The 23,711-nt window shown below is 44.1% G+C and overlaps 2 protein-coding genes across 3 annotated transcripts in view; both read right to left on the bottom strand.

The window, feature by feature from the left end:
- Positions 1–3,511, bottom strand: part of LOC105180832 (uncharacterized) — an 18,469-nt gene extending 14,958 nt beyond the window's left edge. For both annotated transcript variants that reach the window (XM_011137132.3, XM_019840295.2), the window contains exons 1-3: positions 3,338–3,511; positions 2,558–2,705; positions 2,112–2,334 (exon numbers count right to left, since the gene is read on the bottom strand). In XM_011137132.3, coding sequence (XP_011135434.1) covers positions 2,112–2,334; positions 2,558–2,705; positions 3,338–3,407 — 441 coding nt within the window. In that variant the 5' untranslated portion in view covers positions 3,408–3,511. The remainder of the gene's footprint in view (positions 1–2,111; positions 2,335–2,557; positions 2,706–3,337) is intronic.
- LOC105180837 (uncharacterized) lies at positions 2,878–23,691 on the bottom strand. The gene is made up of 8 exons (XM_025306971.1): positions 23,676–23,691; positions 22,915–23,104; positions 12,285–12,532; positions 11,401–11,484; positions 11,056–11,073; positions 9,543–9,644; positions 6,449–6,574; positions 2,878–4,676 (listed from the first exon to the last, which is right to left on the bottom strand). Exons 1-8 carry the CDS (start codon positions 23,689–23,691, stop codon positions 4,585–4,587), a joined length of 876 nt encoding a protein of 291 aa, XP_025162756.1. The 3' UTR covers positions 2,878–4,584.
- Between the last annotated feature and the right edge of the window lie 20 nt (positions 23,692–23,711).

The raw sequence follows: 23,711 nt of genomic DNA, 5'->3' as shown, positions 1-23,711 counted from the left end.
CCGGCCCTTAGGGCAGGTTATTCCTTGATAAGTCAACTGATAATTAAATCATACGTCTGTCTTCGTCTAAATTGAAGGAAACACAAAGATAAATAAAATATGATTTAACTATCAGTTAAGCTTAGCAAGAAGTTGGAACGACCGATCCTAAGATAAGATCGGTTACTTAAGATAACGGTCGTCAGTCCATTTTTCTACCGCAAGAAACTGCTTGTGCACTCGCGCGATTCATTATCCGCTTCCTCGTCGCACACGTGCAACACGTCCACATGCAATACTCTTTTATCTTATCGCCGATAAGAGGAGTCACGCGAGAACATCCGCGCGCAATTTTGCCGCCGCCGGCATTGTAACCGCTGCGCGCGCTATCGCATTCACCGCTAAATACACGATGCGAATACGCAGTCCCCCCCGGGGAGGGAGGGGGGGGCAGGCAGGGAGGCCCTCCTCTCTTTCCCACAGTGTCCGATCCGGGTGTCGGTTTACGGCATTTGACAATGTCTAGACGCGCCGGCGGCCGGGGCCGGGAGTGATCTTGGGAACGCGAGCGAATCTGCTCGCAGCGACGAATAATATCGCCGGTCTGCGTGTGGGGGCGCATGAGAAGGGGGCCTGCACGTGGAGCCAGGATCGGCACGTGTACGACCTTCGCATTGACCTCCGCGAAACGATCGTCCACCCTGAGGGACGAGGGTCGTCCGTCGCGGCGTATCGTCGGGCCCGGTGATTCATTGTTTCGTGCATTTCTTCGCCGAAGACAAATCACTTCCGCCCGCTCGACGGTTTCGTGACCGAGATCATATCTTTAGAGCGCGGGCCCCCGGATTAGCGAGGGAGCCCTTCGGGCTCCTCGATGTGAGCGCGTTTTTTCAGCGTGTCGACGAGGTAAGAAAATTACGGTTGGCGCTTGTGTTTCGTTTTTAACTGTGCGTTCGGTCGTTTCCGTCCGTGCCTGCGGAGATGTGACGCAGGAATTAGATTGTACACCCTCTGTCCCAAAAATGACCGGAATGGCTTTAAAAAAGAAGCAAAAATAGTTTAAGGAATTGACAAAAATCATTTTATTTATTCGAAATATTCTCTCTCAGCAGAAATACAACGATTTGCACGTTCGAGGAGTGCATCAAATGACTTTTTTACGTCGCTGCTTGAAATGGTGTTGAGATTGCTCGTCGTTGAATGTCTTCAACTAATGCAAAACGGTTTCCTTTCCAAGTCGCCAAATGCAGCTTAGGGAATAGAAAGTCGCAGGTCGCAGGGTGCCATATCGGGCGAACACGGGGGATGTTGAAGCGATAAAATTTGATTTTTGGTCAATCAAAAATCAAGGACAATTGACGAACGATGAGAAGGCATAATTATCGTGCAATAATTATTTTTTCAACCGAGGTATCAAACTACTGTCACTTAAATGCATCATATCTTGGCTTCTAGTGAATGAAATGTCATGAAATTTTTACATGTTATTAAAGAAGGTTGACACTTCCTAACTCAATCTCCCACCAACAGAAAGTACCACTAATTTCATTAAAATCACAAACTTCTATATTATATATACACTAGACTGATAACTTGTCTCTTAATACGTCCCCTAAAAGTATGTACTAAAATTCTGCGCATGCGCATTGCAAGGTCCCGAAACGAATGTAACTGTACGCCGTACTGCACCGTACAGGGAATTTTACTTCACAAAATGTTAATATTTATCAAATATTTAATATTTCCTCTTGCAATGTCACATTCGATGATACATTCAGTGTTCACGTAAATATTAAATATTGGATAAATATTAACATGTTCTGGAATAAAAATGCCTGTACGGTGCAGTTATGTTCGAGACCTTGCAATGCACATGTGCGCACGATTCTATGTTTTACATAAAGAACGCTTTTATACATGAAAACTAATGGAAGTTCTCAGTCTAACTGATATATGGAAGTCTGTGGCTAAAATAAAGCCATTCCGGTTATTTTTGGTACAGAGGGTGTAATATAGATTTTGCATCAGTGTATATTACTTCGTTCTCGTACTCTGTGATACAGTCTTATGATGGTTCCATTCGTTCGAACTCGACAGGAAGCGGGGGAATTATTGAGAAGAGAGGCTACTACCTAAAGCGCGATCGCCAGATTCTTCAGGAGCGCGCGATAGTCGTCGCTGCAGCAGCAATTTGCGATCAGCCGGTGCTCCCTGCAGCTGTTGGCGTGCAGGAATCCGCAGTCCGCCAGTCTGCACTGATAAGGCAAGTCATGATGAGAATCGCTGCAACAGCAGGCGTCGTGGAACATCTTCTCGCCGCAGTAAGGATAAACCGAGCTGTCGCAAAGGGGACATCTGTAATGGAAAAATGTCGATGTTACACGATATACGCGCACTGTCACTTCGACTTTTGTATTGTTTCGCACTTTTTGTCGCGGGGAAGCTCGATTTTCATGAACGGAACGCTGATCAATGCTGATGCCGATGGCAGAATAATTTGCTGCGTTGAGCTGCGATGAAGCTGCGATGACGTGCGGCTGATACAAGAGTGGAGAGAGTAAATTTGCGATAAACTCACCTCTGCGGTCTGTATCTGTTCGCGAACGAAGGGTAAGGATAATCTCCTAGGAACTGCCGTCCTTCGTACTTCGGTAGAGGCGTTAGCGGCTCGTTAATCGCGCTCATTGCCCCTGATGCGTGACCACCCGGCATTTCTCCGCGTTCGTCTGGAAAACACTCGCAAAGGGACCGTTAGCAAAGCGCTGGCATTCTCCGACTATGAGTCTTGTTAAACAACGAAAATTGCATTTTGCAAACGTCGGTGTGATGTAACAAGAGTAACACAGATTTCACGTTATCGGTACGTTATCGTAAGGCTCGTTTACAAAATCATTCCGCTGTTTGTGAAGTCTCGCCTTAACGGATGCGTTAGGGACGACGTATATTTTACAAAAAATACATATAATATATATATATATATACATATACAGTCTCTATGTATAAAAATATACACAGTTCTTATTATTAGCGTTTTATTACATCGCCGCTGCGTTATCGTGTCGTTGTGTGATCTCACCGTCGGGCTCCCGACGGCTTTGCGAGCTAAATTAACTTTTATTACGTTTACCGTGCGTGTGGAAGTTGAGGAATGCTCGGCGAACAACATATTACGAAACTTCTGTTTGCGTTGGCGATAAAAATTATAAAAAACATTTCACGTTATCAGCACTATCGTATTCGACGATATCGTATGCGACGAGCGTATATATACGCATTTTGCGCAGCGCTTAAGAAAAAACACGCACGTTTGTTTATTCGAACGCGCGACATACAAATGCACGAGAATATTCGCACTCACCGGATGCACCGGATGACGCACAGCAAAGCGACAGGAGAAGCACGCTGAGCAGAAGCACCAAAGGCGACATTTTCCCGGGGAAAATCAACGAAGAAGACCGTCTAGGAGGGAACGAAGGTTTTTCCACTTGCGTACTTGCTCGCGACGCGACTGGAATTTTTTGTGGCTCGAAACGAGATCTCCTGTGGCTTCGATCTCTCGCGTAGACTCACGCGGCGTTTATTCACCGGCCTCACCTGCCTCGTAGAACGCGGTCGACGTACCCGTTACTTATAACTGGTCGACGAACATCCTTCTCTTCTTATGTGCCGGCGAGTCGAAGACGAGAAAAAAGACGGCGAGGCGATACGCATGTATGCGAATTCGGAATTCGCTAGACTTTTCGATCGCGCGAAGCGATGCGACAGTCTCCGTCGCATATATCTGCCAATGTATCGCTAAATATCTCCCGAAATTGATTACAAATAAAATGCGATGCGGGTTGCAAACTCGCTGGTTGCATGCAATTTTTCGCGCAAGTTGGCGCGAACGATGTCTCTCTATCATTTCCGCCGGGAGAACAACTCACTTATCCAACGTTTGTACAAAATTGATTCTCCGTCGATTCAATGGACGCTGCCACAGATCTTACAATGAATGTGCTCGCAAGTTCGCAAGGTTTCTCAGATGCACGAAAAGATGTCATCATGCCGGGGCGGGATAGATGTGTCAATTCAAAACTAGAATTGTGCCGGTTGAATTAAGGAATGTAGGCCGGTGCGAGGCGGGTAAGTTAGAAAGTCTCGAGAATCATCTCTCGCATAGGTGTAGTTAATCGCTCAGCCAACTCGATGACACGACGATGACCTTCTTCCATTCGTGAACTAGATAATTGCATTCCACGATTCAGATGTTTAACGCGATTCGTATCACCGCTGCTGCCGTGTCCAAGACGTCCGATCACTCCCACGTGTTGCGCCTTACGTGCATCGCCGTCGTGCCGATTAATTAAAGAAGCTTCCCGTCGCAGATATATGTGTGCCTCTTATTTGCGCGAGTGCGGTAAATGATGTCGCAATGGCAATTAGGCCTGAGACAATGGCTCGCGTGCCACTAATAATAGTCCCGTCTAGTCTCTCATATCGTGGCGAAACGCCCGCAGTTTCCCGAGAAGAATGGCCGGCTGCCTCGCACGTTCGCCATGGAAAAATAATTTATTAAAGTAATCGGTACTGTACAAAATATTTGGCGTTGCGGCGAGTATGCTTCTAGGTCAGCAACAGGAGCACCGTTAAGATCAACAGGAACTTCGTGTGCTTCACGTCGGCGCCCGATCCTGCGCCGGTCGCCAGATATTTCCCTGCGAAAAAGGAAAACACCGCCGTCAGTATTTCGTCGTTCTTGCCTTCTCCTGCTCGCGATGTGTCATGAAGGAATTTCCCCCTTTAAGGGGGCAATTACATGCGAAAAGCCATTTTCAAAGCTATTTTTACGAATTTTTTTTGACAGAAACGGTAAGATCAATGGACTCGCAATTTTCACAGTGTATTCATTAATGTTCAAAGTATAAAATAAATTTTATTAAATCATAAGAACCGATCCAATTTGTAATTATAGACAAAAATGCAGTCATCCGTTTCCGAGCTCTATACTGTTTACTGTCGACATAATTCCGGGCCTCTCATTGCTCTGAAATCAAAATGAGAAAAAGATTTTTAAAATATACGGTTGCCATTACGGGGCCCATAGCAAAATGAAGGCAGCTAAGCCAAGTTTGGAAAAATAATGACTGTATGAAAAAAAGTATCGAAAATGAAACTTTTCTTTAACTTGTAATCATGTTTAAAAATATGAATAAAGTAAAATATAACTGCGTATTCGAGGTAGGGCCGAAAACTACATGTCCACTGTATATTGTGTAAAAATTTCAAGTTATTCAGTTCAGTAGTTTCTGCGTAATCGTATCGACAGTTTTAGAAAATGATGTTTCCGGATAGACATGTTTAAAGTTTTATGTGAACTTTCCATATAGGTGGTAACAAATTTATTTTATACTTTGAACATTAATGAATATACTGTGAAAATTTCATCTATTGATCCTCCCGTTTCTGTTAAAAAAATTCGTAAAAATAACCTTAAAAACGGCCTGCTCCGCATATGATTCCCCCCTTAAATCATGATCGCGAAACACTCGCTCCCTCTTCACGTGCGTAAACGGCAACCGAAAGATCGACGCGCAAAGTGGAGTATTGCAGCCGAATTTAATTAACCCCAAAAATGAGCACAAAACGGGAGTAAACAAGATAACGCGCGTATAAAATCACGAAGGTGGGCGAGAGGTTAAAGCGCTGGATAATGATAAAGCGCACGATAACAATATGTCGTTTAATTTTTCCTCACGTTATAACGCCCACGTTGAGCAGTAACCGCGCTTTAGCAGATGAAAAAAGGAAGAGGGAAAAAAAGATGACACCGTGCGCGATAAGGAGTGTCCGCAATTGGAGCAGCGTAGTTAGAGCGGATCGGGCGCTGATTCCCCCGGACGTGTGTTTCAACATACATCATGTCCATGGATTTATAAATATCGATATCGCATTATATTTGTAGCCTGCGATAAGCCTCGATAATTGCGGAGCGGTTGAAGAAAAGCACCTCGCGGAATTATTCGCGATAAGAATGACGCGTCTTATCGGCATTACGCAAAACTATTTCGTCGAGCTCTTTTCCCTCGATACGGCTCGATACGACTCGGAAAAAGAAATAGTCTAAATGGAAAAGGATAAAAAGGCTTCTCCTTCCTTCTCTCTGCTCACGGACGCGCGATTGTATGGAAATCGCCGGGACATACACGTGCGTCTACAAAAAGTATGCCGCGTGTTGTCCCGAGAGATTACTCGTGAATCGCACTCATGTAACATAATTGCCCCCGTGGTTCGTAATATGACTATACTACTGCGACTATGAGGTGAATAGTCATGAAGTGAATGAGTAATTATATAACTTCTTTCTGCCCTATCTCTCTCTCTCTCTCTCTCTCTCTCTCTCTCTCTCTCTCTCTCTCTCTCTCTCTCTCTCTCTCTCTCTCTCTCTCTCTCTCTCTCTCTCTCTCCCCGGGAGAGTTTCGAAGCTTACAGACGGAGGCCAAGTACGAATGGCAACAGCATTCCCGCAGTCTCGTGTATTCCGCGCAGTTTCCAGCCTGCACTTTGCATTCCTCTGGTCCCACGCGACAGGTGTGCTCGACGAAGGGGAACACTTCTGAAACAAAAGGCAGATAAACGTGTAAATGTGAAGTCACGATTGTGGCGAGCACGACCACCTTAGTTCATATTTATAAAAAATAACTGCCTGTCATTTCCGATTCATTCGTTTCCATTCAACTTTTATTCGCGCGACTTTCAGCATTTTCGTCTTGAGATGAAAATGCATGTTTTACTGCAATGTCACTGCACACGTTTAGAAGTTCTTATTTGTCGGAGATTTAAGTTATTATCACTGGTTGTGCTAGAAATGGCAAATCATTTTAATTTCCGAACAAACTAAATGCCAGGCTTGGCATAAATTAACCGCGCTCAAACGGTATAAACGTCGTAATGGAGAATCATTTAAGGAACACGAGACATTTCTCGTCGGGGTCTAAGTAATTCATGGAGGAAAAGATTGTGCTTATCCCGTGTCTATTACAATATTCAAATGCGCGTGTGTATAGATATGCAGGTTGTTTGATGATAAAGCTATCATGTACGTATAGATTAGGTCTGAACGAAACTGAACGAGAAATTCCTGTTCTCTTTATTTTGCGAACGACCACATAAAATTCCGAGTTATTAATTAAAGAAGACTGGCATATAATCTTGCACGATAGTTGACAAATATTCCTCAAGTAATAACTCAGATTTTTCCCTGGTTCTTCGTAAAGTGGGGTGTGGAGGAATTTTTTTCAGTTCAGTCCGACCTAATCTATGCGTGCGCGAGAATCTTATATGTATGACACCCTGTATATAAAGTATATAAAAAATACCGGGACAGCGAAATATCTCGAAAATTATGCATTTTAGAAAAAAATGTTTCAGACAAAAGTCGTGTTGTTTTAAGAACATAAAACAACTATATAATTTTGTTTACAGATAGTGCCACTTTCGAGATATTCACTGATCATTACTCTTTTTAAATGGAAACTCTTATTTTTTATTATATCATCTTTTTCTATCAACTAATTTTAACAACTTTTATCTGAAATATTTTTTTATTTGTCTAATATTTTTTGAGATATTTAAGGAAAACTTGATAACTTTTTCAACATTTAACTTACGATATCTTGCTATTTGTCGAAAGAAAAAATAATACTAAACTTTTTTATTCTGTTTAGTCTCAAGAATATATTGTTATAATAGTGGCCTAACTTTTATTAACTTATCGACCTTTGGAAATCTCAAAATCATCAAATTAAACATCTCAAAAAATATTAGGCAAATAAAAAACAAAACACAAACAAAACTTTTGTTTCAAACAAAAGTTGTTCAAATTAATCGGTAGAAGAAGATGATATAATAAAAAATTGGGATTTCCGTTTAAGAAAAGTAATGATCAGTGAGTATCTCGCGAAAGTGGCGCCACCTGTAAAAAAATGATGTAGTCGTTTTACGTCCCCTTTGAAGCCATACAACTTTTGTCTGAAACGCTTCCTGGTATCTTTCATCGAGATTTTTGCTTGGCTCATTTAAAAAGGGGACATCCTGTATACGTGGTGCGTGGTGGTACATCGAACGTAGGCGTCGCGATAATTAACCGGCCTCATATGTGGCTCGGCGATTAATCCGACGTAACGAGATATCGAGCGCTTCCGGCGCGCTATCGGCTTTATATCATGAGCCATTAAATAAGAGCGCAGGATGAGCGAACCGACGACTCACGGACGCGATTGAAAGGTGAGTCGCCGCTTGGGTATTCCATGCGCGTAGCCGCCGCGTGCAGCGATGCGACTTCGATGCATCGGCGGGAGTCTATGTGCGCGTATGCACGAAACAACTAACAACGAAGCGGCGAGGATTCGGCGGTTTGAGTAAGCGAGTTTCAGTCGTGCTTTCCTACCTCATCTTTCGCATTTGCAACGGATTACTCCTATCGTGGTGGCCGTTCGCGATATCATGAAGGATCAAATACACTTCCCCGCCAGATGACAGGTGGCACTAGACGCGCTGATTAGGGAGTCGAAAGACAAAGATGCTGCGAGCTGATGGACGATAGTCGCGCGAAGAGTCCGAGAAACATACGGAATGTGTTTAAGCGACCGGTTCAACGGCTCACGTGAGTCACCCGATGGATTCCGCACGACAAGAGGACTAACGCACGCGCGGAGGACAAGGATAGCTCACTACGACGAGCGATGATTTCCTGAACAGGTGACTGCCCTTCCGTTCAGCTGGAGGAAACATCAGCGAACATCCTCTTTACTCCGCATTCGACTTGCAAGTGGCAACAGGGGTAATTTCCCCCCCCCCCGAAAATAGCGACCGCTCGAACGACTAACGCGTAGAAAGACCGATGACAAGACATGATACAATCGACGATCGGCTGATCCTGCGACGCGCTTGTCTGGCTAATTCTCATCGAGATTTCGTAAACGTCGCTTCTTCCTGTAAGCTCGGTCCGCGCGTAATTTTCGCGTTCCTCTACGAGTCTGTTAGCTCGGTAGGCTTCTGCGAGTAGTTCTCTTTAACGCAAACAGCGATCCTGCCGAACCGTCGTTCACACGGCCAATAGGCGCAGCGAGACTGCCGTAACGGCACGTAGAGAGCGTGCATCGACTAAAAATAATTGCGGTTACGCGCGGAGTTGCGCGATCCGCGATGGCATTGTGCAAATTGCAGAAACGCCAGCGTGATCCGCGCTGTCATTGCCGTTGCTCTAAATTTCCGTGAAGCGTTACACAATCGCGGCTTGTCACGGCCGATCGTTCACGCACGAATTCGCCGGTAGGATCGTTTTTCATGCGACTTCTCCAGCGCACCCGAGCGAACGCGAGCGAAGGACGAGAACGACAAACACGACTTCCGTCGCGCCGGGAAGGTTAAACCAATTTCTGCCGTTATTTCCGAATGACTCGTTATCCTGCCGATCTGCGCCATCGGTTGCTTCTCGCTGGAACGTCATGGTCGCTTAATTTTACTGGTGGATCTCTTCCGGCCTGTGTGTCCGCTTACGCGCTGCAGCCCGCGGTACCTACTGTTGGTGTTTCCCTCGCAGCAGCAGTGATCTTCGATGACTCTGCCGTCCGAGCAGTAAGTCATCTCGGAGCTGATGCACGCCTTGCAGCCCGGAATAGGTCCTGTGAATATAAAAGACGATTAGCGCGAGCGATCGGAGATCGGAGTGGCTGGAAGGGGCGAGTAAGAAGCTGGGAACGTAAATCGCGTCGAGGAACAATCGACACATTGTCGATAGCCGTTCGCTCGTGAAGAAAGGAAGGATCCACACCGGCGAGCGAGACGCGCCGGAGGATCGCCGGAGGCGGGCTCGTGCGGAGGCGGGGGCGAACGCGCCTTCTCATTTGTCGGGAATTATATTTCATTAACCTCGGAACGTCGGCGATTAAAATTCATGACAATCGCCGACGAATCCGCGTTTGTGATTCACGTTAATTAGCGTCTCCGCGCTAGCGTCTCTCTTTACGTAATCCCCCGCCTGAAATCGTGTCGCGGACGCTCGCGCGGCGAGACGATACGAGCGCGATGCACCGTCGTATCAGCGCCGATCGCGAAACATTGTATAACTTTTGTCTTCATACGCGAGCGAGCGATCGCGGAACCTTCTCATTAGACCGTTCTAAATTCACGCTGGCTGTCGCGACAAGCGCCGCGCGTGTTGCGCGTCAATTGAATCGCATGAATCGGAAATATGCGCCGCGCAGCGGCCGTGCGTCGCTATAATTGACGCGTGCCGCGATATCCGCGATATTCAGCGATAATCGCCGGTTTTCACGAGCTTGATCACGAGTTATCAGCGCATCGATCGGTGAACATATCGTAAGCGTCGCTGCGGCTCGGCGGCTGTCGGGAGAGAAACGCGCGCGATGACGATCAATACGGTTTTCCCCTTGTTGAGTTCGCTTAATTCAAGATGTCGATCACCGGAGGATGCGTTATCATCGGGCACTCTCAAATTATTATCGCGATCTCTCTTATTCGCTCGCGGCCACGCAGGCGAGTCCTTTGATAACGCGAGCGTCGCGCGTGACATCTGACCGGGGCGACGATTAAATCAATGAAATCTGAGCCACGCGGCCGACGTGAGCGATATAAGGAGTGGTAATCATCGACTTCCTCGCTCATTCGGAATTATCGGTAATCGCGTGTAACGAGAGCCACGTGAGCGGCGTGTCTGCTCGCCGCGCGGTTACGATGTAAGCGATGCAACGCGCTTCCGATGTAACGCGCCGATTCTCGCGTATGCGCCGCCCCGTCATTCGTTTTATCGCGCGAAAAAGAAGCGTGCTGGAACGAGAAAATGTCGAGTTGCGACATTCTCGTCGAGGAAGATCACAGCAGCAAAGGTACTCCGTAACTCAATCAAGCTTGCGCGATTTAGCTTACGCTATTTGTAAGTAATAATAATAATAATAATAATAATAATAATAATAATAATAATAATATTATTATTAATAATGATGATGATGATGACGACAAAACAACAACGAGCAACGACTGGGGATTTTGCGAGTGGAGCCTCAACATGCGTACCTTTCTCGTCCGTGCCGGCTGGAGTGCGATTGGCAGGACAAAAATTCAAGACATTAATCGTACGTTGTCGGATAGGTGGATCAAAGGGGCGGCTATTCTCGGCGGCAAGATAAATACATTTCGGTGTGTACCTTAAAGTAGCTTTATAGACCGGCCGTATAGGAGTCGAACAAGAGCGTCAGTTTAACGCGACGCTTTTAGCATCTGGGTTAGATTGGAAAGACCCGCAGCAAGAACGCGATCGAGATACATGGGATATGTGTCGCAACGCGCGCAACCGCCTCCTTTTCGTCGCGAGAAAAAATGCGGTTTTCCGATTAATCTGAGACATCGGTATTTTCCAACCTGTCGCCTGCGATGCGACGATAGCTCTCGATAAAGTCACGAGGTGCATATCGGTTGTTTCCAAGCTGATAGAATGGATCGTGTCTAAAAATAGAAACTACGCGTTAAAATGAGTCCAGTATCGGCGGGTGTTTACTTGTTATGTGTATTTACGTTATGTGTATTACGAAAGTGTGATTAATCTTCCGATAGGCGCAGTATATTTAAGCAGATACGGCATTCCGTTTGAAATCTTCAAAATTTTGACGGTATTTACAGTGAGACCGAAGCGAAAGAAGCATTATACACATGTGCACGAAAACATGACATGTATATGAAACCACTAGCGACTCCTGACGTCGATAATAGGAGGGGAGAGGGGTTTGATAAAATTGTTTTATTTGATACGTTTCTTTGTTTCACGCTTAGCTTTAACTCCAGGATCAATGACGAGGAACGACGTGGCGAAACTTATGATCTCATTTTTTATTCCTTTTTGTTTTTTGTTTTCTTTGTTTTTTTGTTTTTTTTATTTATTTATAAAGGAGGATTCACACTGCGTCCGATGTTCAATGTACGACGTCCGATATTCAATAGGAGAGCTTTTCTACAGACTCTAATTAACAGAATTTCAGAAAAAGAAACTGTTTAAGATTGTATTACCCCTAAGACAAAAATCATATTAGTTACGATATCCTGTTTGTGTGTGTAATCGTCTCTTAATGCCTTTGTTTTCAATAGGAATAAAAATAATCGAACAGTAGATAATGGAACAATTCAATAGGAATAATCTAATAGTCCTAGTGCAACGGAATGTATCGGAGGAAGTTCGAGAAACATCTTTCATCTGGTTACGTTGCAATGTGCTGTCAGGGAAAACAGATACGATGTCCTGAAATTCTTACCAGAATATAACTCCATTTTCTTCGCTTCGGCCAGCGCATCCTCGCGGAGGACTTCGTGATTAAGGACGTACTCATCGTCGGGATGGTGATTCACGATAGTGACCGCCTCGAGGCCGAGGGTCAGTAGAAGCATCAGGATACCAATCGCACCGTTGAAGTTGATCATGCTAGTGCCTCGTTTCTCATCTTCCTGCTCAACTTCGTTCGTCGACTCGCGCGTTGACTCTCTTTTTCGGGCGAAGTAATTTCTGCCAAAACGAAAATATACAACGAACATGTTGTCAGGAAAAATTCAAAGCAATCCGCTTCGGACGTTGGCAAATGGCGACAAGTGAATGTCTCATTTGGTGATCCTCGACGTGAAAATAAATTCATAAATTAATAATGTATATGTTGAGCTACGCGCACAAAATTAATATTTGTCAGGAAACTTGAATATTTGGGATTTCAATTGTATCATATATTTTTCTAATTTACGAACAGATTTTGACTTATTTGTAATATTTTCTCAGAACTGACTGAAGTGAACTATTTAGTGACATGACATGATAGTTTAGTCTTGTTTTCTGGTTTACAATTTAAAGAGATTAAAGAATAACTGCGTAAATCTAATAAACAGACATTTGATATTAAATATTATCTTTTGATATTATTTTCTCTAAACTGTCGATAGTTGACTGTTGAACTGTTATCATCATTGGTACGTTTGTAATTATGATGCCGCGGCAGCAACTGTAGCTCTTAATTTTATTCGAAATTTATTTCAACCGTCAACATTATAGAGTAAAAAACATGTCGTTTCTCTGTTATCCTTTGTTGAAGAAAACGGATGCAATTGTCACAAATTGAAACACCGTCGTCAAATGGGACATTCAACTTACTTGGCTGACGAGTAATTAGTTTTCACTGCAACGCAATGAAGTCAGTCTCGCCCACAAAAATCGGAGCGGACTTTTCGGCTAAACCAACGTTATGGTAAAATAATAAAATAATAATTGTAAATTACGTGCTTGTATGTGCGTGTGTGTCTGTGTGGGCAAGAACATAGAATATATCTATTCCGTCAACCGCACCCGTGCGTCCCGAGAGAAACAATGCTGAGACGAAATCAGCTGCGATTTAAAACTCGATATACTCCCTCTGATGGCCGGAATCCCAGGTGGGCACGCGATGAAACGACTATCGTAACCGGAAAGCAAGAGAAGATACCGTCACAGAAAAGACCGAACATGGACGTTGTTCTCTACGTGATAAGAATTATATAACGTAAAACGCGCCGCGCGGAATCAATGTCAGTCTCATCAGGTCGTAAGGCGACAAAGTACACTCGTCGGCGACTGTTTTCGCGCAACTGTAAAATCGCGACATCGGTCTGCCCGAAAGCGAAGCCTCTTCAAGGGCCGGCTGTCCTAACTCCTTGGTAAGGACAATTGACAACTGACTTCTAACCGACTTGATAAGTTAAATCACACGTTTATCTTTGTTTTTCCTTCAATTTAGACAAAGACAGACATGCGATTTAACTTACCCTAAAGGCCGGCTGTTCCAACTTCTTTTTTCACACGTTTGTCTCTATTTTTCCTTCAGTGTAAACCAAGACAGACATACGATTTAACTGTCGGTTAACTTACCAAAGAGTTGGAACAACCTGCTCTAGGTCAGACAAAGATCGAAGTTACTCGCCGCGACTAGTTGCGTCGCGTCGCATTCACGAGCCCATTAGAGCGAATAACACACTCGATTCGATCGCGCTCGGTACGATCGCCGCGAGCCCGCCTCACGTAAGCCGCGTAATTGATCGTCGCATCTGTTCCTGGTACGCGGGTCGATAGTGTTTTCATATTCAAGAGCGCGCACAGAAACGTAGCGAGGGGGGTCTTTCATATCGATCGGCCGATTCGCCTCGTCCTGGGGGGATGATTCATCCCTCGTCGCTCGCGACTTGATTCGGTGCTCCTCGGACCACCCTCGCTTTTCACGCCGACACCGAGTCGACACCGCGGGGCGAGATCGAAAGTGAATATTTTGCCACGCGAGAACGGACATCGGGCGGATCTAGAAACGACGATCCGTCGAATTTTATCGCCCAAACAAACGATTCCGCCGCCGCCGCAAGAGCGATCGTCCGACAATGTGATCGTCGCCGTGGCGAATTTGACGTCCTTGGCGATTCCTCTGACAAATTTCCCACAAGCGAAAAAGTAACGGGTGGCCATTATTTTGCGCGGCAAATGGGCGACGAGAGAGAGTTGCTTGAGTTATATCTTTTGCCGCATTATGAGTAAAAAAAATTTTTGTTTGTCAAGTAACAAATATTTCATCATTGTGTTTCGTTTTCGAGCCAAAGGATCCAAAGGACAAATATCAAGGAGGTGATGCGAAATGTATTGAAACAATGTGACATGATATGAGAGATACAATGAGACATGATAAAAATTTTTGAGAATTATTGTTTGAGTCTCGATTTAACTAATTGCTCTTTCCGCTGCGGAAACTGCGGAAAACCAATTGTCTTCTCTCACGGAGAACGGGTTTCATTTCACCGAGGTGTAATTTCTGAAGTCGTCCAGAGAAGCATGGAGATCTCCAACAATAAGTGTCATGAGTGCCTGAATGAGCGTGCAGCATGGCGTAAAAGGGCGATAATGGCAGAATTCTGCTCGAGTTGCACGCGTCGTGAGTCACGGCGGGCCTGATGACGGTGGTCATTAATTAGAGCCAATTAAGGGCGAGCGGCGCGAAACGCGAACGTCTTGCCCTCGGAGATCAAGGTGGCATCCCGACGTCTCTTCCTGCCGTTGTCCACCGTTGTTTGTCGAGCCGCCGCGCCGCGAGCTGCCGCCTTTATTTCGTCGCGCGCGCGCGCGCGTCGAGAAATGCCCGACGAGCGTTCTCTCTCGAAACGGCGCTAAACCTAATTAAGGATATTTGACGGGTCGACACGAGGGGCGGGGTGTGTTTCGCTCGCTTTTAGAAATTACGTCGCGCGGCTAAGCGATGTTTCTCAAGTGACAACGGGAAGCAGGACAGCTACGTCAGGAAGTGATACTTCCTTCAAAGTGCCACAATACACCACAGAGATTAGACAAAGGTGCGTTGAACAGAGACGCCTGCTGCTTTCAATAGATCGCAGCGTGAGAAACGGCAAGGATCGCGCAATCATTTTAGGCACACGACAGGCTCTGCGATAATGCAGAATAAAAGAAAAACGTATTATCGTAAAAATCAAGAACGCACGAGCGATGGATAGAATTGTTGGAAATAGGTCGGCGGGACAGTAAACGCAAAGTAATGCAAATGATAAAACGTGTACGAGGCATTTTCGAAGGCGCTTTAGAACTTCTCATCGTGCACACAAAGGCTTCGCTTAAAAATTAAAATCAATTTCGAATAATCCTTTCACAACGCGGTGCAGAAGTGTCCCTTTCTCCGTCACCCCTTGCAAATATTTAACCGCGACGTTAAATCGTTCGGTCGATACGTTTTTCGAGCCGGATTCTAATTATTTATCAGAAAACGGTATATCTAATCGAGAGTCACGCTTTCATAATTCTCGTAGTATCGTACGATCGTACGTCGAAGCGACACGTACGTCCAAACAGACGCGGCCTTATCTCTGTTTTCTCTTAAAATCTCGCTTGACCTCTTATAAAAGTGGCCATCAGCGATCCTCGAGCGGCAAATCGCCGCGTTGGAGTAGCGAAATTCCTTACCAGCATTTCACCGATTTGCAATTTTCCATGGGAGCCTCAACTTCGACAGCCACGTCGCATCGCTCCGAAACGTCACTTTTCGAACGCACCTCGACGACTCCGAACGTACAATCCATTCGTGCAATTCGATCGCCAGGCGGAAAAAAGAGCAGCCGCTGTCTCTCTCTCTCTCTCTCTCTCTCTCTCTCTCTCTCTCTTCACACCGCTCTGAATCTGCTTTTCTTCTGCTTTCTGTAATTTTTATTTTGTCACGTTGCCGCGCGGATCTCCGTTCTGGAAGAGCGCGAAGATCGAGCAGATGTATTCGCGGACGCGCGTGCCGGGCCGGGAAAATCGCGGAAAACCGAACGGCCACGGCGGAAAAGCGCGACGGACGGACGGACGGACGAACGGAGACGGACGGACGACCGTCGAAGACTGCGGGTCGCGTTGAACTGCCGGTCGAGGGCTGAAAACACTATTTAAACCGCTCCACCATACACCACCTTCGGATGCCAGCCGCACCGCTGCTACGCGACGCCGCGGCTTGGCCGAGCGTGCACCGAAGTCGAAGTCGACGTACGCGCAATGTCGCGTGTGCAAAAGTTTAAAATTTTGCGACTGATAAAGCGAACTAACCGAATTACGCCACTTTAAGCAAAGACTTTTCCAGAGTTTATTTCTAGAAAAGGAAAGTGTTGTTATAGGTAAGACTACGAATCTTATTAAAAGTTATTATTTTTTGTAAATTAACGAAAACACTTATACAAATTAGAAATAAACAAGATTATTTATTTATATAAAAGAATCAAGCGTGAACTGCAAATGTCCCGAATTACGCCCACTGAAATCGTAGAATGTCCCAATTTACGCCGCTAATTATTTTATATTATATGGAAACTATATAACTTAATAATATTATACCTTCTTATCATCTTTTATTATATTTTAATCGTACAAAATTGAAACACTTTATATTATTACCCAACAATATCTCATTTTATCACATTATAAGGTATTTATCATATTATAAGGTACAATGTCACTTCATAGGTTAGTAATCATTTAGAAGCAAATTCAGTCGAAAATAGTCAAAAGTGACAGATCTTTGATATAGACTTTTGTGTGGGTGAAATTGATTTTCGGTGAGAATTACATTATATTTTCATATACTTGCTTTAGCGGAGCCATTTGACACACTATCACGACTTCTTTCCGGCAATTTTTTGACATTTTTACTCAGCTGTTTTGTTACACGCATAGAACGCATAGAAGCTAAGGTAGCGTAATTCGGTTCAGTGGCATAATTCGGTACATTTATCTTACGTGGAAAATTAGCGAGGCTACATTTGTGCTTCCTCAAGCGCCTCAAATTCACCTCGCACCTGTGTGAGCAATGCGCGGTTATTAAAAGCGTTTTTAAATCCACGGGGACGACCGCGACGATGATTTCTTTCATCAGAAGAATTATTAGGTGTATGCCATTTAATCTTTTTTAGCCCTCTTGTATGATTAGTTTCATATTAAAATATTGTAGTATTAAATCAAAATGTTTTAAATTAAAATTTATTTTAACTTAATTATTTTATCACCGATTTGCGTTTTTATAAAATTGGTATCGAACTTTCTAATACGTCATTCGTTATGATTCATTGGTGCACATAACCTCAAAAATAATATTTGATACGAGCGATAAAAACTTCATATTCGATACTGCATTCGATATGCATTCGGACGAGGAAAAAATGCTGCTAAAACATGTGAAGCCATTTGCTCTGTTCTTGGAAAAAATATTGGTTTCGTCGCTTTAAAGATGGTGATTTTAACATATATGATCGTCCGCGCCCTGGAACGCCGCGAAAGCTCGAGGCCGACAATTTGAAAGCGTTGTTGAGTGAAAACCTGTTCCAAATGCAAGTAGAACTTGCAGAACAGCTCGGAATTGACCAAGCAACAGTTTCAAGGCGATTGCATGAAATGAGAAAAATTCAGAAGCTCGGAAAATGGCTGCCGCATGAATTGTCGCAAAACAGCATTATCCGCCGTTTGAGCACGTGCGTCTCATTGTCTTCCAGAGAGCGGAAAAAAAGATCTTTCGTCGAAAATTGTTACTGGCAATAAAAAGTGGATCATGTATCATAATCTTAAATGTATGATAATCCTAAATCCGTGGATGGATTTCGGACGACCTTCTACGTCAATAGCACAGGTAATGGAATATACAATTTTTCGTCGCTCATTGTGTCAACCCTTATGTTCAAAGTTGCACAAATAAATCATAATGAATGGCACTTTTTTAAAAAGCTCAATACCAACCTTATAAACATACAAAATGGCGGGAAAATATTTCAATTTAAAATAATTACATTAGAGGACTGAGAAGAAAGACTAAAACTTTTGCGTACACCTGATGGTAAAATGTTCATTTTGAAAGTGGTGAGAAAAAAGAAGCGAGAGTCGCTCGCGGTGAGGACAGAGTTAGAATTCGATGCCTGATCGTATCTCGCATAATGAATGGTTCCCCGCTACTTCGCTTTTCGTCGTTGCAAAGCAGCGTCTTGGAAAGACGTTACTCGCGTGTCATAAAATAGCGAACTCCGATTTCAGTGTCTCTGTGTGTTACGGGAGTCCATTAGGTCGCTGTAACGGCACAGGTCCGCGGGGTGATTTGCGCCGAAACGGCGAAAGAGAGCACGCACGGTGTTACCGAAATAGCGGCTCTCATTGTGCGCGTGAAATAACGTAAACGAGGAAGCCGGCCGTCTTGTGTTGCAAATTTGACGTGGTCTCACGAACGAGAGTTTAATGGCAACGTTCCGCTGCGCGGAAGACGTATTCCGCTTTTTGCGCTTTTATTAATAGCGCTTGGAAGAGAGAGAGAGAGAGAGAGAGAGAGAGAGAGAGAGAGAGAGAGAGAGAGAGAGAGAGAGAGAGAGAGAGATAACAGTTACCTTATCAAGTTACTCGTTGAATTTCCAGTAGCATGGGCGTTCCTAATTCTACGCAATAATTTTCTAATAAACTCGACCATGCGCGATTCACACTCTGCGAACGGAACAAAATTCTTGTTTCGCTTCAAGTACGCTTCCTCGCTTTATTCCACGACACGTTTATAGAAATAGCCCTGCTAACTAAAAAGGGTCAGATAGATCTTTACGCTACCTACTGTTCACTATATACTAAAGAATGGCAAAGGTGTGCGAGTCTTCATCGGAAAAGGATGCACGAAGTGGGAGGTACGTAGAAAAAACTCGTGCGAACAACCCAATTGCCGACCATCAAGCTTCTCGCTCGAAGTTGCACCGAGAAAATATTTCAAGTGTCAACCTTTTGCGGTCCATTTTCATTCTTAGTAGTTCAGTGCAAAACAATGTCGATTTGGACTGCAAAGAGACCGTAAAGGACGGAATGATAAGCGTCGAATATCTCGAGGAAAAAAATTGTTAGGGCCATCCTCATGAAGCATAAGGCTCCGATAAGGCTGAAAGTAGGATGCCCTGAAAAGAGATGCTTCATTATTACCATATCAGGCCCCGAGATGGATCTTTTAGGGATCCCTTAGATTTTATGAAATAAGGCTTTGATAAGGAAAGCTGAGAAAAGTCTTGGGATTTTTTAAGGATATATGTTTAGATTTTACGAAATAATGCTTTAACATGGAAAACTGATATAGGCCTTAGAAGGATCTTTTAGACACACAAAATCAAATTTTGTTATAGAAAATTAATAAGATCTCAAGCGTGTAATAAAATTGTATAAGTAGTTTAATATTGTTTTAGTAAATATATTGTATCTGGTTCTTTTAAAAATTTTTAACTATACCGCAATTAAAAACAAATTTTATTAGTTTTATTAGTTGCTATGTTCATTAATTTTTCAAAAATTTTTCTAGTATCGCCTTTGTTTTAAAATGCAGCAACCTTTAATAAAAACAGTAGCAGGATTTTTATGTGTAAAAAATGCTATATTTTCAAAATAAAACATTCTTGTTATATACTAACAAGGTTATAAAGAAATAAAGAAATTATAGTCTAAATTTCTTGGAATAAAAAGAACGAATATTTTTACTCAAGCAACAATAAAAATATTTCCTTATAAAAGCCTATTAATATTGCCTTTTATATATAAGGCTTTTATAAATATAATTTTTACATGTCTTAAAATGATTGAGAAAGTAATTCGTTTCTTATTTTCCTAGATCAGACAATAGCGGCAAGCTCAATTAATTATCTTACTTTCGTTTTTATTCCAGTCCACCATATCTCGAGATTTCATGGGAGCGTGAAACGGCGCGCGCCTAAACACGTTACATTATTCTTTGTGTATCTGCTACATTATTATTCATATCACACTATAAAAATTCATTCTTATAAGTTAAATATATATTATTATTTCTACCAAGTTTGAAATCAACCGTCCGCTCAGTTTCCGAAAGAAAAATTCGTGAAAATAGCCTATTTTTGACCTACAGACAGGTTTCTCCCCTTAATGTTGGAGAAAAATAATCAGGCTCTTACCAGAGCTCTACTAATTTTTCTACTCGGGATGTGAGTCACCTTGTACTGTTCAATGTTTGAACTGTTACTAGGACTGTTGGCAACGTACGAGCGGCAACATACAGGCGCACACACCTCTTCCATTCAGCGATAGGCTTATTCTTCAGAATGCAGTGAACGCTAGGTAGCATAAGGTACTGGCAACGACTATTACACGCGCGCTGAGATACACGTATCCGCAACACTCACACATACACACGAACACGAACACGTGTGTACCTGCCGAGACACACCTGGCCCTTAAGGGGACGGGGATGTGCGGCGCGTACGCCTCGTTTTATGAAGGTGAGCTCGCAAGGAAGCTTTGAAGACTCAGCAAAGAAGGGTCCTCTCACGGGCGCTATTGATCCCAACGGGACTCACTCCAATCCTGAGGAGAAAAAGAAACGAAAGACGCAAGGACACCGTCGTGCTTCCCGCCGCGCCGGGCTTCCTTTGTCTCGTTAACGTTATTTTCCATTAAATCGTTCAAAATTACTGCTCAAAATTATTCAACAATTCTCATCTTCGATCAATTTCAGGGCGATGAGATGTGGCCCTTAAAGAAAAGTCAGTTTTTGTGTCTATACGCAAATTAAATGAAATTGTCTCAGAACAAATGTCCGCTTAAAATGACGAAAGATAAAGGGAAACGGTTTATTAGATATTAAAACTCCTCTCCCCTTCTCTCTCTCTCTCTCTCTCCCCTTCTCTCTCTCTCTCTCTCTCTCTCTCTCTTTGTTAGATAAATTGCAACGGAAATTCGGAGCAATGTAAAATTGTGCAATATTAGTTACTGTGCGTTTGTTTATACAATATTAGTTACTGTGCGTTTGTTTATGCAATACTAGTTACTGTGCGTTTGTTTGTGCAGGTGAGTTCTGATAAATGGAATTTCGAAACTTATTTGCAAAGCGAAATAGGTTGACGTAGAAAGATTCGTTTAAGAAGAAATTGATATTGCGGTGACGGTTTCGTGGTATCGCTTCTATTATTTTAGCCTATTGATTCTCTCTGCTCCGCTCGGTTAAGATCGCGCCTAATCGAGTTTTCATGCACAGAATTTCCGACTCTGCGACGTTTCCCCAGTGTCGTGACATTCATCGGCATGCACCGACTCGTTTCGTAACGCGACCTTAATTTCGACGGTGGATTCTTCGGCAGATTTAAAGCGGATAGCCGCGAACGCTGCTGAAATTATAGCTCTGAATTCCTTTGCATTGTGCGTCCTTTGCGCAGCTGAGTATCAAACTACGAGCTAATATTGTAGGCTTAAAAATTGCATTATCTACGCTCGAAAAGTTTAGACTGTCGAGTTTAAGATCGAACACACATTATAAATATAAAAGCCTCGGTGCACCAGGATCGAGGCAGCGCATCTCAAGTTCGGGCGATTTTCTCTCTCTACTCGATAGCGTATCGGCCGAACGAGAAAGTCCTTATTGATCCTGAAAGTCCTGCCGCCGCTTCGGCAGCGGCGTCGCCAAGGACGCTCTAAGCGGAACGCGAACTTTCGCTCGCACCTACTTTTCTAGGTTAAACGGATTTTCAACATTTGATTTTCCGGTCACCCGCATCTCTCTCTCTCTCTCTCTCTCTCTCTCTCTCTCTCTCTCTCGTCTCTCGACACGGTTAAGCGATAACGGTTCGCTGCGACTATCCGCCGACGACAAGAGTCGCCGCTCGCGCGTTTACGAAAAACGTTAATCGTTCCGTCGCGTCGTGTCGTTCCAACGAAATTTCCGACGGCTGGAATTAGTCGCAGCCGAGCACGACGCAATTAATTCAGTCCACGGCGCAATCGACGTGCTGCAGCCGTCGATAGGAAGAGCGTCGAATCGCTGACGCGCGTCACGCGCGTGAATCGAATATATGATGATGATGATGATTGGAGCGATGTGTACTTTATTTATCATGGGTGCGCCAGCGCCCAGCCCTACCACGCTCCAGATACCTTTTATTCCGACACACCCTGTAGGACCTTTGACAATCACCGCGTAAAGCGCGCCCGCGACTTGCGCGCCGAATGGCGTGAGCGAACACGAGGAGGAAGGAAGGAAGGAAGGAAGGAAGGGAGAAAAATCTCCCGGACTGGAAGTCGTCCCGACGAAGTGAGATTTCGTCGAAAACTGCTTTCCGGACAGCTCCCTGTATATACAATTTTCCTTCCGCGTTTTATTGTTTCAGAGGAGAGTCTGCGCGCCATTCATCGTCCCATCCGCGTCTATTTATTTGCCCACGTCGGGAAAACGGACTCTCCGCGGTGCTGCACTGTTTCATCTCCCGTCCGGCTGGGTTTGTTTCATTTCGCCGGGTATTAAACAACGAATAGACGAAAATGAACGTGGGCGGTGGCGCACGCACCCGCGCCGTCCCGAGTACCGATCGATTACGTAATCTTACCTTTGATCTCTGGAGCTGGAGATTTTGTACCTCTGGAAATTCCTTCGCGTCTCCTCTAGTCTCGTGAGTTCGTCCGGACGAATGGCGCAGGAAGTGACGGCGATCCATGGTGAAAATCGACCGAGCTCGGAGAGCTTCTGAAAGCCGACGGAAGATACTTTACTGACCAAGTAAACAAGATTTATTTCTACTACAAACGATATGCACAAGTATCATTTATCGCGTATTTCGTAAACGAAATTTACTATCAGACAGCCATCTTGTCTACTCGCGAGTACGCGATATAAAGATTCAAACTTTACTTCCTAACTTTAGCTAACCAATTCTTAACCGTAACTATTGAAGTTCCTGCCCAAACTCTACCCCAGGCAGAACAGAAAATCATGATGACATCAAAGTGACGTCAAAATGATGAGGAAAACTCATTTTTTCACCATGATTCGGTCATTTTCTCGTCATTTTGATGTCATTTTGATGCCACCATGATTTTCTGTCCTGCCTGGAACTTTTAAAACGTAAAGACGTTTTACCTTATTCCTCAATTACTCTCGTTGACTCCTCATCGCTATGTCAAAAAGAGTCTTATCCCGTATTTCCTTCGTTTCATGAAATCGCCGAGAATACTCCACGAGATACTTTTGCATCACGTTCAAAATAACAAGGTTCAAGAAAGAAGTGCGCTCGCACTGATGGATTCGCGCACGACGTCATCGCGACAATCTGCCCCGCCGATTGGCGGCGGCGCGCGTGACCCTAGTTACTTTTGACTGGAGCCATTGGGATTGGTCGCTCGCGCT

This window comes from Harpegnathos saltator, unplaced genomic scaffold (genome assembly GCF_003227715.2).
Source record: "Harpegnathos saltator strain DR-91 unplaced genomic scaffold, Hsal_v8.6 scaffold82, whole genome shotgun sequence".
NCBI lineage: Eukaryota > Metazoa > Arthropoda > Insecta > Hymenoptera > Formicidae > Harpegnathos > Harpegnathos saltator.
This window is presented reverse-complemented; position numbering and strand designations above follow the sequence as displayed.